This window comes from Lagopus muta, chromosome 9 (genome assembly GCF_023343835.1).
Source record: "Lagopus muta isolate bLagMut1 chromosome 9, bLagMut1 primary, whole genome shotgun sequence".
Classification (NCBI taxonomy): domain Eukaryota; kingdom Metazoa; phylum Chordata; class Aves; order Galliformes; family Phasianidae; genus Lagopus; species Lagopus muta.
The window spans coordinates 4,981,214-4,998,465 of NC_064441.1; the positions used below are offsets into that span (position 1 = coordinate 4,981,214).

The window sequence follows — 17,252 nt, forward strand, 5'->3', positions numbered from 1 at the left end:
GGTTTTCACACAGCGTAATCAGAAAACTCTTTTCATAAACACTTTTTGTAATTACTAATATAGTCTATCCTTGTGTTTTTCTATATTTGGTCACTGGAAGCCAAAGTCATGGTGAATTTTGTCTTCAAAGAATAACGGAATTTTTGGAAAGGGACAGTCATAAAACTCTCCTGGTCTAAGAGTATTCACAGCCATATAAACAAGGAAATGGATTTTATAATTAATTCAGATTTCCCTGGCAAGCGCAGTGTGTAACGTGTTGTAATCTACTGATTAAGTTCCAGTAAGAGCACTGGCAGTGGCTTTCTTTGTCAATATCCGTCTTTCAGTAGCACCTGAAAGAACCTCAAATTCTGAGTCTCAGAGCATCTGTGGGAGGACTGTGCTGGTCTGAGCATTTGGTCCAGGTGGTGCAGCATTAGGGGGTCACTCTGTAGGAAGAGGTTTTGTGTCACCTTTGTGTCCCGTGCGCTTCCCCCCGTGTCCTCATGAGCTGTGCTGTAGAAGCCCCAGTGAAATTGGCCAGTGAGAAGTTAGGGCTGAGTGGGCATCTGATGCCTTCCAGTAAAGCTTTTAATCCAGTAGGGTCCGACTTTACAGAGTTCTTTGCCATCTATCAGACTATTGGTCATGACTGTTAATTAAATGAAAATGTGAAATAAATCTACAGTGCAGAGATGCAACGTAACCAATTAAATATTCCAGTACAAGGTGCTAATGATAAAATGCGAATGTCACTGAGGACAATCCATATGATGTCAGAATACAAATCCTACCCGATGACACGATGTGCCATTCCCATCACGGGCAGGGAGGAAGAGAGCCACTGACCCTGAGTGCTTCATGAAGTCAGGAGCTGCAGTAAGGACAGATGGGCACACGCTTGGGGACTTTTTGAAGGCGAAGGAATGGATTTAGAGTTGAGACACTTAAACCATGTATTCTTATTGTCTTAACTCTTGTTGTGTGAACATCTGGCCCTTCCTGAGTGATGGAGCTCTTTGCGTGCAAGCAAAGCATCACAATTCTAAAATGTGGTTGTTTTAGTATAAAAGAACAATATTAAGCAAAGCAAGTCATAAGCAACTAATGACAAATGCTTGAAGCTACTGAGAGATTGCCTTAATCCTTCTGAAGAGTCTGTGCAGTGGGAGGAGGGACTGAGTCTTTAAGTTACTCTTCTCTTGACAAGGTTAAACCAAGAGGACAGCAATAACAAAGCACTCGTGGCTAACTAAAGCAGACTGTAGACAGGTAGTATAGTTTTATTAAAGATTTGACAGTTGGGAGCAGTCCAGAGAATATAAATGGGCAACATAAATAAACTTATTTAAGTTTCAGGAAATCAAAGAAAATATTCAACGATGTTACTTGCAAGAAACAATTTAATGAGCTGTCTTCAGAAAAGCAAATTAGTGAATAATTAGGATCTTATATATGCAAACAATCCCACCTTTTCTACCTATTAAAAAGGTTAATATTCTTTTCTATAGTCTGAACAAATCTGTATTTGAAAAAGTAATACTATTCAAAATTATATATTTCAATAGGTTGTGAAACATGTCAGAGAGAAAAATTCAGCGCAGCAGTACTTCAGATGTGTACTTTATATACCTCAGATATGTACTTTAGCTCAGTTTGCATGTTGGTGTCTTCTTTCTTCTCTTTAGGTTTTCACTGTATGTTTTGTTCTTTTTTTAAACTTGGGTATTGAGATGTGGATTGCATGGAGGGCTTCATGTTCTTAAAACTCAGGGAAAGAGCAAAAAATGGAGCATGGAATTAAATGTCAGGGTATTGCAGGACACTGATGTTCGAAATTGTCATGGATACTCAGTCCATGCTAATTTATCTCTTTCCCTTCCCATTATTTCAATATGCACGGATACCACATCCGCTGAGCTACACATTAGCTAATGTCATTCTTGAAACCAGTTTTGCATTCCTTAGATTTTAATAAAATTATACTTTCTCAGCATGCAGCACATCAAATTATATTTAGCAACGTTCTAATTGACTACAAACCCTTCTCCCCCTTCTTTCCAATGAGTCCAAACATTGTATGTGTTTATATACATATGTATGTGCACGTATGTGTAAATAAATCCCAGCACCGGGGATGGGGCAGAACAAAAGCAATGCTGTGTGTGAGCTGGTACCATGCAGCAGCTGCTGTGAGAGGGAAGTAAAGAAAATCTTAGTGCTCAACAGCAACTTGGTGTCATTTCTGCACAAGCCAAGATGGGTTTGGGTCAGGTGAAGGACAGACTGCTATAGGTGGGATTGTAGTAAGTGGGATGGAAATCATCTCCCTCCAAAAAAGTTGTGTAGGGGAATTAGTGGTTGGAGTTTTCCATGCAGGTGACAGTGGACAATAAATTTATGGATTCTTGGGGCACTCCGATGGGTGCTCCCATGGTGGCCTATGGGGAAGATGCATGTATCCTCCTTGAAGGAGCAGGAGGCAAAATGCACACAGCTGGATTCCACCAGCTCATCAGGTGGAAACAAAGGTGTGCTTGCTTTCTGTCAACATTTCAGTGCAAAAAAATAACCAAGCCAAAGATAGAATTTCTCCAGGCTGTGTTACAGATAGAGAATGGCAGAATAGCTCACCTCGTATTGCACTCGTTGTTGAGAGTTTGTAGACTGTAGGTTGTCTGAGGCTGGTGGCAAGTGATTGATATTCATATGCACATTTTCTATCTGGTTTTGAAATCTTTTTTTTCCTCTAGTGTTCCCTTGAGAATAGCATAACAATGTGCACAGGATTGCGCTATCAGCAAAGACTGTGCCTTTCCCCCCTGTGTGAGAGCCTTAAGCTTTCAGCTGCAGTGGAAGAGTTAAATTTCAGAGAGCTGAAGGATGCTGGACTTTGACAATTAATCATGAACTATTATAATTATTGATACTTACCAGGTGAAAAATGTGCCCGAGACAGAATGATTCCAGTACACAGAAATGTCACAGGATGAGCTGCTGCTGTGTGCTGTCATCCCTGCCATGGACACTTAGATATAGATCCTCAGTGGGACCCGGAGACGTAAATAGCTGCGTGTGGCTGGGATTGGCCTTCGCTCCGCTGGGATGCGCTCACAGGTGAGGGCTGTGACACCAAACCCCACGGTGGGATCCCACCTGTGTGGGAGTGTGAGCGGGTGTGCTGTGCTGGGCCAGTGCCTGCTGTGAAACGAGGTGGCTGTCAACACAACAAAACAGGGGCTTTAACACAACGTGGAGGGGATTCTCTCCTAAAACAACAGGAGATGTTAATGAGCTCTCTCCAAGGGGCTTAACTGGGGATGCTTATAATCTTTTAGTGTGTGGTTGTGTCTGTTCTTAAACATGAAAAGACCTTTCAGCATTCAGATGACTGCTTTCCTTCTGATCTGGCCTTCCTCTCTCCCACATGCCAACTTCCAGTGTCTACTGTGCTCCTAGAAAACATGAAGCACTGGAGACTGATTATTCTCAATTAAAGATAAAAATTAAGCAGTGAGAACCACATTATGAAAAAAAAATAATAGAAACAGCAGAAAGAAATCACATCAGTAGCCCCATATTTTGTGCACGCTGACGGTCTGAGTAAGTAAGAGATGGTTGCTTACTCAGTGATGCCCGTGTGAAACATCAGAGCGTTGCACGCGGCTGTAACTCGCTCTGTGCACACACACACACACACTCACTCACACACACAGGTGTGCACGGCCGCTCCGTTTCATATCGAGGGGCTCCAACGGCCGTGCACGTGCAGCCCGGGGGGGCTCGAGCCCCTCTCGTGCCGTGGGGGCCGGGGGTGCCCGGGGGGAGGGAGGGGGGGGAGGGAGGGAGCAGAGCGGGGCCGGGGCGGTGCGGAGGGGCCGGGGCTGTTCGCCGCGCTGCCGCTGGGGGTATCTTTGTACCATTTTTCATCCAGCAGCAATTTGGAGTGGAAACGTGTAATAGGGGGAAAAAAGCAAGGTTCTCGGCGGTATCGGCGAGCCGTGCAGCCAGGAGCCAAAAAAGATTAGCGGCCCCCCCGCAGCCACGCTCACCCCCACTTCCACACGCGCACACAGCACACACACACACACACACAGCACACACGCGCACATCCTCGCGGCACCGCGCGGCTCCGCGCTCACCCGCCGGACATCGAGCGAAAGGGATTCGTCTGGAGGGCAATTTCGGATCGGGGGAGATCTATTGGATTAGGAGGATTATCTGCCTGCAGACGGAGAGAAGTAGCGTTTGATCATTTCTATTGCTTGCCTGATGGTCGGATTTAAATGGAGGTGGCTCGGCACGGATGAGGCTGAATTCCGGATGGGGATTTCCAGCCCCCCCTCCCCTCGCCCCGATCCGAGGAAAGGGGAGAAAAATATCTCAAAATCGATATAATTCGGAAGCGTCCGGGGCACGATTGGGAAACCTCCAGCTCCCGGCGGCTCGGAAAGAGCCGGAGGAGGCGAATCCGATGAATTACAGTTTCAGAGGAGATTGCAGAAAAGCGGCCGCGAACTGGTAAATACTTTGATGCCGTCGGCGTGAGGGGCGAGCCCGGGCCGGGCTGGGGATGGGTTCCGGGGTCGGGATGGGGGTCGGGATGCGGGAGCCCAGTTGAGCCTGAGGGAGGTGCGGGGCTGAGCCCGAGGTGCGCGTGCCGTGCCCGAGGAGCCGCGCGTTGCTGCAGCCGCCCGGGGAGCGGAGCCTCGAGGGAGGCTGCGAGGAGGAGGAGGAGGAGGAGGAGGAGGGAGGGGGGGGGGGAATGCGGGGAGATTTGCACGCGCACATCTGCCCCACGCGGCCGCCCCGGCGAACTTTTCCTCCCCGCTGCCCCCAGGGCCGCGCTCCGCCGCTTCCTGCGGCCGCTCGGTGCCGGCCGGCTGCGGGCACTGCCTCCTCCGGGCTGCGCCGTGCGGGGGCTGAGCGCTGCTCCCCCCACCCCCACAGCAACACCCCCCCTACCCTGCTCCCCCCCCCCCCCCCCCCCCTTTTCCTGACGGTTGCTCTCGTCTCATCTTGCTGAAGGAAAATCAATTTTCAGCAGGTTTAATTAAAATTAATCAGTCAAATTACTTAATATTAATTGACTTATAATTAAAGCCAGAAAGTTACCTTGGAATCAGCAGAAAGGATATTATCTCAAATCATTTTAAGGATGCGTATGGTTCCAGATCAATTACATTAAAATAATTGTTTAAATAAAGGAAAACAGAGCCTTGTTACGGCGGAGCGTTCTTGCAGCTGCAGGTGACACAGCCTGGACAGGCCGTTTTCTCCCATAAATGTGCTGACCTTTCCAAAGAACAGCATCTCAGTTTGACGCTGCTTTTGCTTTCTGGAAGGCCACTTTGGTTGAGCTCTAACAACCGTGGCATTAACGACCACTGGTATAAAATGGAAACATCCCTTATGGATGGCATAAATACCGAAGTGCATGCATTTAGCACTGTGCATTGGAAATAGAGCAGATATTTTGTTTTTATTCCCAGCAGAAGTGTAAGAAATTGTTCTAGGAAATATTTTCTTTCCTACTGCTGACTTCCAATGTGGCAGTGTTTGCAATTGTCCATAACCTCAGTGGGACTGGGTTGCACCGCTGCGTTCCAGAGATCACTCACGTCTGAAAACATGTATTTGTGATAAGGCTCCAAATAACTTTTTTGGGCTCCTTGAATACCTGCATTGCTTTTTATCAGTTTGTTTGCTTGTTTGTTGTTGTTGCTTTTTAAATTATTATTATTATTATTTTTATTTACATACTGTTAGAGCATTTTGGATGCATCTAGACGTTATGCTTGCTGAAGGAGCAACACTGTGAGCTTTGGGAACTTTTCTCTTTTTTTTTTTTTCCTGGGCTGGCTTAATCTGAAGCAAAGGATACTTATGAAATTGCATGCACTCTATTACAGGCACCTGACAAGTGCAAGACCAAGCGTGATACAAATGAGCATGTAAAAATAGAGCTCATTACTGAGGGCCCTGATTTTCAGAGATACTGATTCCCATTGACTGCACTGAGACTTGTGTGGGCTCTACAGCTGTAACACACAGCCCACTTTTGCATCTTTGAAATTAGATTTGCAGGGAGCCAAGAGCTAAGTAGCCATGTTTGGAAATACTGCTTGAGTGGTTCTTTCTTTTACTTTTTTTTCTCTTTTCTTTCCTTCTCCCTATGGTGTATGATGCATGGGGAAAGAAGGATACTCCTTAGTTACTTCTAATATACGACAACTGTTTTCTTAGGCTACAGCTACAGATTGCAGCAAGGTAGCAAAAAAGCAGTTTTGCAGTAAGTGGTCGAGGTGTCCTTAAACACATACAACAGTTCTCATTTCTTCTGTGTATTTGATATGAACCACATACGGGCTGCAGGGAGAAAAATGAGGCTGAGGATAATCACGCTAAGTGTGTGAGGAAGCAGGATTTGGCTGAACACCTCTGTTTTGTCATTAAGTGAAGTAGCAGCGAAGCCATCAGAGAGTGTGCAGGCTGTTTAAGGCAGTACGCTGCGTGGAAGCGAGCAGAGATGTTGTCTTGCTGCTGCTTTGGGTATCTCACCCCTTTCTCTATGTTAGGGTAAGGAGATCTCCTGGCTGTTGGTACTGAAACACCCTTAACAAAGTGGGCTTGCTCGGGATTATTTGGCTGGAGGTGGAGCAGGCTGCTGAGGAGGGTTATTTAAAGACTGGGATGGAGCTGTAGGCTGATAAATTGATTTGCAGATGAATGGAAGATTTGAACACAGTAATGGTGGCAGTTTTATTTTTCATCAGTTTGCATGTTTAATATCCACTGGCACATACACAAGCACAAACCACTGTAATTGTTCAAATGGAGTCTGGGGAAAAGAGGAGAAAGCAGAGGCTTAGACATGGTCTTAGTTTGTAATGGATTGGCGCGCCTTTCTTTATTAAAAGCAAATACACATTCCTTTCTAATAGAGACGTGGAGCTGTATTACAGATCCTTGGCTAGCTTTGAATTATTTGTTTGCTGTCATACTTATTATGTTTTTTTAATCACATGAAAAGGAAACTGTTTAAAAATTAAATAGTGAAAAAGAAGAGCAAAAAGAGACAGACATTCTTTGAAAGCAAATAGTGAAAAGACAATATTTTGCCAGAGATTCAGTAGAAACCTTTGGGTATTTCTTTTAATAAAAGATGGGCAGTAATCAATCTGATCCAGTAAACAATGTAATTTCTTGTTAGTCCCAGAGATCCATCCACGATAAATATAATGGGGAGTGACAAAAATAGATCCTGACTGCTGAATAAATGCTGTTATAAAAGCACATTTCCATTACAGCAGCCCTGCTTCTGAGCTCTGCATCAGGAAGGAATGTGCATGCAGAGAGAGATGGCTCCTCGCAAGCTGCTTGTTGCAGAGGACTTTGTGTGGGAGTGGTGGGGGAGATCAGGGATGTGAAAAAGGGGTTGATGTGCGAACTTCAACAAGTTATATATTGGTTCAGTGTGGATGTTGAAACAATCCTTTTGTTTTAATGACAAGTGATGACTTAGCGTTCCCTGGACGACTACTGAATTCTCACAATTACAAGGGGACATCACGTTGGGTTCTTGGTGACTCAGCTGCATGTTTTCACCCCCCTCTGGAGACCCCTTTTTCCAACCAACTTCATTCTCGTAATTATGAATAGTTAATGATGTGCTGTTTGTTACCCAAGGAGAACAAGTGCCTAGCTACCGACTTATTACCACAGATGAGGTTTCCCATGCACCCACTCTAAGACCCCACTTTGTTCTTTAAAAGAAGAGAGGTGGTCAGGAGACACCCTGGGTCAGCTGTACATCTCCTTCTGGTATTCCAGCCATGTACAGATCTGCACTGCATACCTCAATGTGATTTTTTTTTTCCCCACTGCTGTAGGCAAATTATAGATGAGGCCATTAAACGAAGAGCAGTTGGAGCTCCCTTACCCCCATTTGTTGAATTCCTGTATTTTGTTCTTGTAACATTTTCTGCATAATCAGTTTTAGTGCTGCCTTTGGGTAGTCTGCTTCTTTCCATTGATGCTTGGTTAGGTCTTCTGCACCATTATAAAGGAGAATCTAATGCTTTGAAATTAGCAACACGTGCATGTAAAATCATAAAAATGATCAAGGACACTTTAAAATATTATATTTCAAGTGACTCATATCCTTTTAACCAAGCAGAGAACTTAAATGGCAATGTAAAATATATTTTCTAAATCTGCTCAATCACAACCTGCCTAGAGATGCCATTAACTCACTTGTTGAACTGGTTCTGGGAATTTAATGAGGGGGAATACATTTATGTTGTATCTTGTACTCGTGTTTAATTCCATCTCTCTGAAACTTTCCACTGCAATACCTGACATGCAGATATTTCTTTAACTATCCCCTTCCCAATCCCGTTCACCAGTTTCCAAAAAAAAACTCACTTGTAGATGGTGAAGTGTTGGATAGGCACAAAGCATTAGAAATATTCAGGAGGAGAGAACAACTACTTTCAGAGGAGCACTGCTGTAAAACACAGTAAAACAATTTCAGGCCTGTGAAAAATAGGTGGTGTGGGGTGGAGCTTTGTTTCTCCAGGCTGGTTCTTCCATTGGAGACAGAGCCCCTGAAATAGTCACTGCTGGGTGAGGAAGCTCTTCTGTCACTGGAGTCACGGTCACTGTGACTGGGACGTGGCCACAGGCAGATCTGAGGCTGGGTGCCATAACTTAAAGGAGTGTCTTTCTGGCAGAGAGTAGTAGAGAATGATACCGGGACAAGGAGCTGAATAATAGGAGCTACATGTGAAGTGAGATGGAAAGAGTAAATCTTTGCAGACATTTAATAGTGTTATATTCTAAGCTTTTGGGAAATTTTATTTGAAATTTTTTTACAACGGTAAATATAGTCTGTGCTCTATCTTATTTCTATTTCGTGTGAGAGAAAAATTCCCCATCTATGGCACAACACTTTACTGCTACCATTACTGCAGACTTTATAGATCAGAGATGTGTCAGCATGTTAGCTTTAGCTGTAATGCTTTTTTTGTGTGAAACCTTATGGGCCTTGCAGCCACTTTCTCATACTGACACTCATAAAACGTTCAAGTTCTCATATTTATTATTTAATTTGCTTCCTATATAAAGCAACAGAGCACTTCAATACATGAATGTGAAGCTAAAAATGACAGGCAGGCATGAATGGGACTAATGAGTTTTAATAATGCACATATTAGAAACCGCTAAAGGAAGTTTAATTAAGAAAAACAAGTTAAGCATGAAATTCATTTTGGAAGAAATACAAGTAAAGTCACAGATGTACAGAATGCTCCATCACAGGAAATGGACTCTCAAGTTGATGGATCCCTATGATGCCAATATTGCACTCCAAATGTAGTGTGCACTCCACAGCTCTGTAAGCATGGTAACGCCATTCAAGAGCACTTTTGAACTTGAGTTAGAGATACTGGGTTTATGATTAACAAATTATATTTGTACCTCTGTGGTTTTTATAATGGGTTGGAAGTTGATCTCGATTGCACTGATGGAATTGAGACCAGGATCAGATCCAGTAAGATGAACATTTGCTGTGTTGGTGCCACAAGGAAGTTTGTTGCCTTTTTTTTTTTTTTCTTTTTAATTCATCATATTAAAAAGCTAGGTATTGATCTAGCTCTATAACAAGATTTTTGTGTGCTTTGGAAGTGTTGTTATATGTTAGCCAGATAGCAGAACAATTCATAGACAAATCTGAGTTCATTCCATTATCTGTGTTTTCAGTGTTCTCTGCAAAGAAAACGTAATAACTTATTTCAGCTTTTTTAACCTTGAATTCCTAATGCCTGAAATAGGAAAATCAAAGGGGCATCTTTCTTTTGAATCTGATACAGAAGTTTGCCTTAGGTGATCTTCCATTAAACATAGTATTATTGTTGGTATTATAACTGTGTTGAAGATAGTTAACAAAATCCAATTTATTTTTCTCCCGTGATTAACCACAGTGTGAATCAAGGGTTGCTCACAAATGCAGATGAGGTAATGAACTCTGTTACTAATTTTATAACGTTTTCACCTGCAAGGGATGCTGAAAGAACACCTCCTTTCAGAGCCCTCCATTCCCACCTGATTGCTTGAGCAGGGTATACCAAGCTCTGGTGTGCTCTGCTAACACCAAGCTCTGGTGTGCTCTGCTAACATCAAGCTCTGGTGTGCTCTGCTGATCAAGTGATCACTTCTAAAAAGTGTTGGTTGAAGGAAGTGAAATTAACTTGTGTTTACGGTGTAGCATATGTCGATTTCAGTACTGGAGATGTTAGATGAGAGACAGATGTCGAATATTTGTTTATCTCTGGTGTGACCCATGGTTAACAGGAATTCTGTTCCTAGAGTAGGTCAAAAACTCTTCATGTCCTGAAGCACGCTACCGCCATCGACACAATAGCCATCTGATCATTTGGTAGAATAGCTCTAGCACTCAAACATGAGTATAAATGTGGTCCATTTAAGAGTTAACCATAAGCTGCTAAAAGGAATAAAGGTTCACTTCAGTGCCCATTATATTCCACACCAGTGCATCTGTCATTTTTAATTTAAATCTGTATTACTTAGCTGTCTAAAACTTTACACGTAAGTGACAGAGTTACCCATTCTTTCTGTTATGGGTAAAATCACCATTTCGTTACCTACTTACTGTGCAAAATGTCAGATAGCTACAGTCCACATTAACAAATTGTAGCCAACTTCTGGTAATATAAACAATTACTTCAGCTAAGAAGTAGAACTATTTTAAGAAAATGATTTATTGATATGAGTAAATGGAAGATAGTAAGACTGAAGTGACCCTCTTCTTTCCATAGATTTAATTTGTCTAATTCAAAAGCATCTTAATAGAAAATTAAGATCAGAAGTCTCCTTATTTTGGCAAACCAAGATGCAGAAATTATTTAAAGAGATCTTTTGATCATGAAAATACTAATTAATAATGAGTTAGCATTAGTGAATATTCCCACTAATGGGGAAGAACAAAAATACAGCAAAACTGAAAGGTACATGGCAATTTAAATGAGTCTTATATCATCTACTCAATTTGATCCAACTTTTCATTAATTTGTGCTTCATTGTGTTGAATAATGTATTCATATATATTCACTTGTAGTTTTTCCTGATTTGGTTGTAAGGCTTTGTGTACAAAAGGTGCTGTTAAATAGAGGCAAACGTGAGAGTTAGAATGAGGAATCTGATCCTGTGATCTGTGAGTGATATATTGACACAGCTTGAAGCATTTGGAAATCCCTACCCCTGGATTGTTTGCAGACCTGTGTAGCATAACACTTGTAATCTCATACTAATGTGGGTGGGACCGTGACCCCAGCAGAATAATGTCTTAATTGTTGGCAGTTTCAGCAAAGGCTGTGCATGTCAGCAGATCTGGATCTGTAGCTGCTTTCTGAAGCTCCCCAAGCTCCTCCAGATCTGTGCCTTTCTAAGATGTGTGAGATTCAGGATTGCAGTCTCCTCTTTTATCATTGCAAAGACTGCTTTTTAGAGTGCAAATAGCTCATTTCTTGGACTAAACACATGTAAATCCCTTCCTTCAACCAAGCCTCTGTGGAAGTACCCAAAAGCAGGGTCTGTTTCCAAATTTTTATTACTACACTGTGAGAAAATGCACCTTATTTGAAACAACACTTCCTTTTACCAACTTCAAATGTGAAGGAAGAGATGGGAAATTTCATGATATGTCTCTGGAGGATTTGCCTGATCATGTTGACAGTCGTTGTGTCACAGCGATCCGGTGTTCACCCTGGGTCACAGTTGTCCCTTTAATGGCTTCTGTTTCACTGCCCATGTTCCTATTTGGGATCATAGCGTTCTTCAGAACACAGGTTTCCTTTTAGAGACACAAAACATCTTTAGGCTCTCAGTCATAAGTAGAGACCGTTGTAAGGAAAAATGGATGCAAATGCAGTTGGTTCTGCAAAATTGTATTTGTGTTTCGAGATGAAGCAGCACTGTATGATGTTCGAAACCCTTACAGTCACTTTCTATGAATATTTTTGCAATTGGGAGTTTGCACTAAAATTGAAGGAAAGGAATTTTTAAGCAAGATTATCAAGTCACAGAGTACATCTTCAGCTAAAAAGAAAACAGCCAGTGGTGTAAAGGCTAAATAATGCCCAGCATATGGCCAGGAGCACCAAGTCCCACTGAAGGTTTTATTAATCCATTGGAGCTATTGACAGGTGGTACAGTTCAAGATATCCCTTAAGATTTGAAGCTCTGTGCAAGAGTGACAAAGAGGAGTTTGGCTGCTGCAGTTTGCAGCAGATGCGACTGGTTGTGGGATGCCCTGTGTCATTGGAAATGCAAAGATACTCTGAAGTTATCTTGGGCTGTTCGCTCCTCAGCATACTAAATGCTGTTCTAAAGTATTTCAGCATCTGAGCTATAAAGTAATTTAAATTCAGAAAGGAAGATAATCAAATAATGGATGATAGAAAAAATCTCTATATAGCATAGACTGTTCCAAAGACCGTGAAAGACTTTATCAAATACCTTTTACAGTAGAATTCATTTGCGTTACCACAGGGAACAATTGTGATCCTCACATCTAGACAATAAAAAATCTGAAAATGCTTCTCCTCGTCCTCCTCAGATCTACAGTGCTCCGCTGCTAAAGCTTTATACCTTGGCTCAAACTGATCGTCTCTGTTCTTTGGTTTATTGTGATGCCCATCTCCCCGATTTTTCCCCCTCCTGTTAATTGCTTCTGTCTCACTGACCCCTGATCAGTCCTCTGGAGTCTGGATACCTCGGGAAGTCCTATGTAGATAATCTGCTGGAGGACTAAGGAAAATTTTGTGTCCAACATTGATGCTGAGCTACTAAGACAGCTAAGCTCCAGGCTGGCATTCCCACTTTGCCTTCCCACCTAGTTCTGGGTATGAAATTTTGGCATAAAATTCTCATAAGATCCGAATAATTACAGTCTCTTTATTTGTGTGAGTTAGTATTCTTAACTTTTGTAGACTCGGTGCATCCAGCAACGGGCTCAGATGTTTGACCTATCTGACTCTCAACAATAAACTGTTGCCTAATGGGGAAAAACACAAACCTAGAATTCAAGTTACAAGCACAGTACACATATGTTGATTCCAACGTTGCAAAGCCTTACAGTTTATTGCCTTGTGTGGCTTAAAAATCTATTCACTGAAGCTAGCTAGTACCCAAAACTTAATTAATGAGAATAGCCAAACAATTTAGTCTTATCAATTTAGCCCAGTTTCTGTCTTAGAGCAAAACTTCATCCAAGGGAAGCAAACCAGAACTTTCAATCACAGCAGAGATGTTCAGCTGCAGCAGCAAGACGAACGAGCTTAAAACTGTAGCCTGGCTCTACGATTTGCTTCAAATTTACGTAACTTATTCTGAACTGAAATTATTATTTAAAGGAAAATGTTTCGCCAAAGTCTTACAATCCAAAATATGTCTGTGTTCTGATTAACTCCTGTGACTTCATCATTGTTGTTAAAACTTCTGTTTTAGGTACAAAAAGGGTTAGAAAGTTGTCTTAGAGCTGAGAACCGGTCTATATCTCATAGGGTGAATTGTTCAATCTTTCCAGGACCTCCTGTTCCATCACTGCACATCAGCTCAGAGCAGCAAAACTGCATGAAGTGGCCTGTGCTCCAGCACCTGTCCTCTGTCTGTACTATTTCTCAAGCAATAGCCCACTACCTTCAAAATTTAAAATGTGACAAAGCTTACTGAGAGCCAATTGTTCGTATGCCCTTCTGTTCAAGTTTATTAAACACATAGGTTAACTCAGGGGAATTATTTTCTGCAGCTAAATTGGTGTGTTTCCAGTAAACACAGGGAGTTTGAAGCTGGAGAATGAAGGGCATAAGCCTGTTTCTTAATGCAGTTTCACAGTGAAGGTGTTAGAATTAGCAGAGAAAGAAAGGGAGAGAGAAAACTGTGGAAAAGCTTCATCTATCTCCTTATTGCCTCCTGAGATAGATTGTTCAGAGCTAAAGGAATGCTAGACATGAACCAAATCTCCTGCTGTCCTATATAGCTTTTACAATCTCCTTTTTAATAACCCAAACTGCAGGGTAGTCTGACTATTAGACAAGCCGTTCTTTTAAATTCTCTCTCCAATGTGTATAGACATGATAAAAAAAAACAACAATTCTCATTAAAACTGCCAATGCAGTTCAAAAACAGGTGGTTTAAAGTGTTTCCTATGCAAAGCAAAACACATTTCTTGTGCTTTGCACACTGCTTAATAGGGAGCGTAAGATTACACTGCTATGTTGTGTATAACACTGCATTTTAAATAATAGGATATTGTAAGTCGTGTTAGAAATATGTTTAACATGCATATGGAAGATATAATGATATGCACTGAGTAATTTTCAGAAGTGCTGGAACACAGCCTTGTGTGACAACCTCTGAGCTAACGTGGTTGAAAATAGAGTCTGGAATTGGTGGTTATACAGTCCCTGATCCTAACCGATGATTGTTCCAGGATACTGTTCAGTCAGCATGGGGGTATATGAAAGATAAGATTTCCACTGCCCTATGGGAGCGTTTCTTGTTTATATTGTAAAATAACAGTGGTAGGAATTGAGCGTGTTCATGGTGTGTTTTCATTTGTGAGTAGTTGAAAAGGAAGGTGGGATAGGTCTGAAGTAAACACTGTGATATCTGCTCCATCCCTAACGTGCCTGCCCAGACCCTTTTCCTGGTCAGTTTTCAGGGGGCAAACACTGATGTCTAGTCATAGTTCTGTGCAAATCTGCAATTTCCATTCACTTTGGTGGGAGCAGACTGTGGGCCTATGCCATTCTGTGGCTGTTTCACACTGCTGCAATTTGGGTGCATTTCATTAGCTATTAGAAATTTGAGGATAAGAAAACCATACAAAGCATGGTAATTTGTGTTATTCTTATAAAGGTATACCAGTTGTCCTGATGTTTGAATCAGAAGTTGTATTGTTAAATGAACAAATGTTTGCATATATTGTCGTCTGCTCTGGATGAAATAAAAAGCATTTGAGTCTTCTGTATGCCTGTATATCTTAATTGACTCTTTTACTTTAAATAAATAATTACTTTTTTTTTTTGGTAACTAGTGCAAATAAGGTGAGAACTGATTTGGAGATGATTCAGTTGAATTAAATACGAGAATAAACATGTATTTAATGGGGCCTGGCAGCAAAGTAATTATTCTTGACAAGGTGAATTTTAAAAATGTGTTTTCTATCAGATCTGTTTCTTCTGAAAAACCTGTGTGAATTCAACAGGTGATGTTATGGATAATCCAGTAGTCAGTGCTTCACCCACCATTTCATGGACCCATAAACTAGTGCAGTTTTACTTACATGGTTCTAGCAGCTATTAATGTATGTACATAACTTGTGAAACATCTAGTTATCACTCTGCTCATATTAGCTCTTTCATACTAATGATTTATTTTCATTTTCTCCAGGATATAGACCTGCGGCTAACTGGATTTGATTTATAAGAGGGGATTCTGCAGTAAATGGCCGCTCTCTTCATATTGCTGCTATGGAAAACAGAATTGTCAATAGGATGTAGTCTGATAAATAGTGCTGAGTGAAGATGCAGCTTCAATAAGTGTGAAATCAATGGAAGATACTTACCACATGAAAAGCCTTTTGAGATTTTTCTGACAGGCTCCTATTTAGGAAACTTGATCTGTTTCCTTTGGTCGCCCTCTTTTTACACCAGTGGATACAAATAAGATTGCTTCATTGTAGTCACACAACTAATGTGGGACCATGGCCTTTCCAAGATCCATGTGGCTGAACTGTGTATGGAGAGCGCTGATAGCCCGCCTGCTACACATGGGATTGAATGCCACTTTTGCTTTCTCTATACTTGGATTTTTGCTTCACGCTGCAGCTGTGTCCTCCCAAAAATTGGATGATACCAACCCAGTGGTGACCACCAACTTTGGCAAGATAAGAGGGATTAAGAAGGAACTAAATAATGAAATTTTGGGGCCTGTTATTCAGTTTCTCGGGGTTCCGTATGCTGCCCCTCCAACAGGGGAGCGCCGCTTTCAACCTCCTGAGCCTCCGTCTCCCTGGGCAGATATCAAAAATACCACTCAGTTTGCTCCAGTGTGTCCCCAGAACATTATAGAAGGCAGGTTGCCTGAAGTCATGCTTCCTGTGTGGTTTACTAATAACTTGGATGTAGTTTCCACCTATGTACAAGATCAGAATGAAGACTGCCTCTATTTAAATATCTATGTCCCAACCGAGGATGGTGAGTTAATAGCAGGCAAAACAGGGAGATCTTTTTATTTTCCTGTTCTATGTTCTAACAATATTAATTCATGTCTACTGTTAGCATGGCTTTCTTTGTTGCATGCCAGCATACTACATGTATGCATGCTGCTTTTCTTTGTATGCATCTGTCCTTTTTTTAAAAAAAAGACTTCCGTCTACACTCATTTCTTTTCTCCCACAGCACGTGTATTTTTAGGTCGAATTTGGTGCCTAATTCTCATTGCCACCCACTGACTTCTGGGAAGATGCATCAACATCTTATCCATTGCATGTGCAGGCACCACAAGTTGAGATTCTTCCGCACCTAATAACGCAGGTCATATTTGAGTTAGATAGTGGTGTTGCATGCTCCTACTGTCTGTGACGGAGCTCCATGTTATTTTCTAGTCTTCTATTCATTTTTCAGTCAAAAGAATATCCAAGGAATGTGCCAGAAAACCCGGCAAGAAAATTTGTAGAAAAGGAGGTATGTATAAAGTGTACAAAACAAAAGTGGGGGAAAAATCGAAACCTTGCAAAGGAGGAGCATATAATACAGCTGAAAGAGGTTGATTTGCTGATGCTGTCCATCGTGTCGTAGTAAAGCCAGGAAAGTACTTAAGGAGAGGACTGCATAAAGCAAATGAGCAGATAACATTTGCAAAGCTTGAACTTGGTTGATCCTGATCATCTCTCTTTCACTGTCCTATACTGATCCCGTTGGCAGCTTCTCTGTCATGGCCTCGTGGTATAGAGGAGTGTCTGTCCCTCATATGCTGACACCCTGCGTTGTATATGCATGCACAGGAGGCGGCTCTCATGCCTGGGAGCCACTGATGCTGCTGGCACTCCTCAGCTCTACAGTCCAGTGGCTTAGTGCGATGGCTATTAGGTACTGTAGCAAAGCGGAGCTGAAAATCTGTGTTGACTTCCTATGTGATCCATGCTGTTTTCTTAAAGCAGTGTTAACTTTTCTGGAACGTTTTTG

General features: G+C 42.0%; 1 protein-coding gene across 8 annotated transcripts in view; it reads left to right on the forward strand.

Annotated features, from left to right (window-relative positions):
* Positions 1-17,252, forward strand: part of NLGN1 (neuroligin 1) — a 395,611-nt gene that overhangs the window by 103,248 nt on the left and 275,111 nt on the right. For 2 of the 8 annotated variants that reach the window (XM_048954988.1, XM_048954987.1), the window contains exons 2-3: positions 2,920-3,099; positions 15,457-16,262. In XM_048954988.1, the coding sequence (XP_048810945.1) occupies positions 15,770-16,262 (493 nt within the window). In that variant the 5' untranslated portion in view covers positions 2,920-3,099; positions 15,457-15,769. Of the gene's footprint in view, positions 1-2,919; positions 3,100-3,888; positions 4,504-15,456; positions 16,263-16,691; positions 16,752-17,252 lie in introns of those variants that run through there. The other 6 variants (XM_048954990.1, XM_048954992.1, XM_048954986.1 and 3 more) reach the window with 4 other exon arrangements.